This window comes from Aspergillus oryzae, chromosome 7 (genome assembly GCF_000184455.2).
Source record: "Aspergillus oryzae RIB40 DNA, chromosome 7".
Lineage (NCBI taxonomy): Eukaryota > Fungi > Ascomycota > Eurotiomycetes > Eurotiales > Aspergillaceae > Aspergillus > Aspergillus oryzae.
In genome coordinates, this window is record NC_036441.1 from 1,671,984 (window position 1) to 1,674,023 (window position 2,040).

Below are 2,040 nucleotides of genomic sequence, written 5' to 3' on the forward strand. Positions count from 1 at the left end.
TGACTGCTATCATTGGAGCGTGCTGAGTAAATGGGGTCATAGCTGCTGCCAGTAGAGGGATGATGGTACATATGAGACGCCATTCTGGGCGGATGTTTTATGTAGTGCGGAGGCTCGCTTTGTCCGCTTGATATCATGGATACCATCGGATCGTATGGCTCATGAAAGGTTGTGCTGGGCTCTTCACTAGGCTTTGAGACAGGATCATACTCGTAAGGGCGCACTTGGTGGCGAAACTGACTTTCAGGTTTCCGGCCGTCCAGTATTCCATCGCTGGAGCCATGATACGAATCAATGCTTGACGTGCTTTTGATGGGATCCATTGGGTCCATGGAATCACCCAGAACGCCTATATCAAAGCCCGATGATGACGAAGAGGAGATGTGTGGGCTTCCACTTAATGGGGAATGGCCAGATGTTGCTATTTGGCTGTAGTCAGCCCGGCCATAGTGTGGACCGCCGCGCTGCGAAGAGTCGTACGACATGAGGGCCAAGTGAGACCGTGCAACTGCTCCGATGCTTGGATGTAGTACAGCCCCTCCACTGCCATCGCCTGAGCCACCGCTTCCCCCATCGGGCCCCATACTTGTCGAGCTGTCTCGACGGCCATCTTTGTAATGGCCCGGGGAGCGGCCGCGCACAACCATTGGATGCGACAGCTTCCGAGCAATCTTGATCCACTGGGACTCTGCTACTTCTGCGTAAAGGTCGACAACCAGGTTGTAGTACTGCTGCTGGGCTCGGCGCTTCCCGTTATTAGCCGTAGCCTTTTGAAACTGAATGCGCTCAAATGTATGCTGCGTTGGAGGTTGCGAAGGTTGTGGAGGACTGTTATATGAGCCGTTATAGTCGAGAGACATCCCTACTGATTGAGAGGCTAGACCAAATGTATGCTGACTGCCACCGGATCCCGACGAATGGCTAAGGACCAATGGTGGTGGCTGAGAGGGCTGTAAAATAACTTTACCCGGTTTCCTCTCCGACTGTTTATCCCGCTTTGGCGTGTGTTGAACTAGCTCGCGGACTTCGGTAAACTGTTGATTCACAATGGCTGATATTGACATGGCAAACTGTGAAACACGCTCGGTTCCTTGGTCATATTTGAGGTAAAGAGGCGCATGAGTCCATGGGTGCAGCGAGAAAGAACATGAGACAGAGAAGTAATTTCTCCGATAACAGGTCCACTTTTCATCAACCTGAAAGAACCCTTTATGTATCTTAGCCTGGATCTCTGTTTTAATGGTCTGATTGCCGCAGACGATTTGGTGTATAATATTAGTCTCGCCGAAAGGGGGAGCGTCTGTCATCGGTGGTGGCATGCGCTGGACCGGCTCCATCAGCATGTTCCCCGGTTGACCATATAACAGATTCTGAGAGGTTCGGTCTATAGTGCTTTCCAAAACCCGCGGAGTAGTCGTGTACTGTGACATTCTGGACATGTCACTAAGACTTGACAACGATGGAAATGTGCTCCGTTGGAGTGTGTATGTCCCATGATAACTGTCGTTTCTACCCAGAAGGCCCGCACCTCCAGATACTGTCGTACTCTGCGAATGCATAGGAGAAATACCGGTAGGTGGTTGACTTCTCGCCATTTCGTATCAATCAATGCTCATCAACAAGCTGCTAAAGAATGAGGGTGACTGGCTTACAGAGGGGGTACCCGATGATGTCTGAATTCTGGCATTCTATCGAATGGCAGCCCCGGCGAATGCGAGTAGATTGAACCCGATGCGGGAGAAAAGGTTTCTATAGAGGAAACCATCAGTCATATAACTTCGGTATGTGACCGGCTATAGATAACAAACCCGAGCAGGAGTCAGTAGGACTCATGAGAATTGTCGGAGATGTTGCAAAACTAGAAATATCACCTAGAGTTAGTAATCATGCATCTTCTCAGAGCTTGCCAAATAGACAGACAAGGAAAGATAGAGCTACGATAAAAACAAATTGCAAAAAGCGAAACAGAAGTGCATATAGCCAGCGCATCGCAAGAGGACACGACGCATATAAATCAGCCAGGAGTTAACTGTAGGAACA

General features: G+C 49.7%; 1 protein-coding gene across 1 annotated transcript; it reads right to left on the bottom strand.

The window, feature by feature from the left end:
- Window positions 1-354: 354 nt before the first annotated feature.
- Window positions 355-1,595, bottom strand: AO090011000646 (NDT80 / PhoG like DNA-binding family protein; the record flags this gene model as incomplete). The annotated part of the gene is made up of 2 exons (XM_023233042.1): window positions 355-421; window positions 481-1,595. The coding sequence occupies 2 exons, from the start codon at window positions 1,593-1,595 to the stop codon at window positions 355-357; spliced, it is 1,182 nt and encodes a 393-aa protein (XP_023093584.1).
- Between the last annotated feature and the right edge of the window lie 445 nt (window positions 1,596-2,040).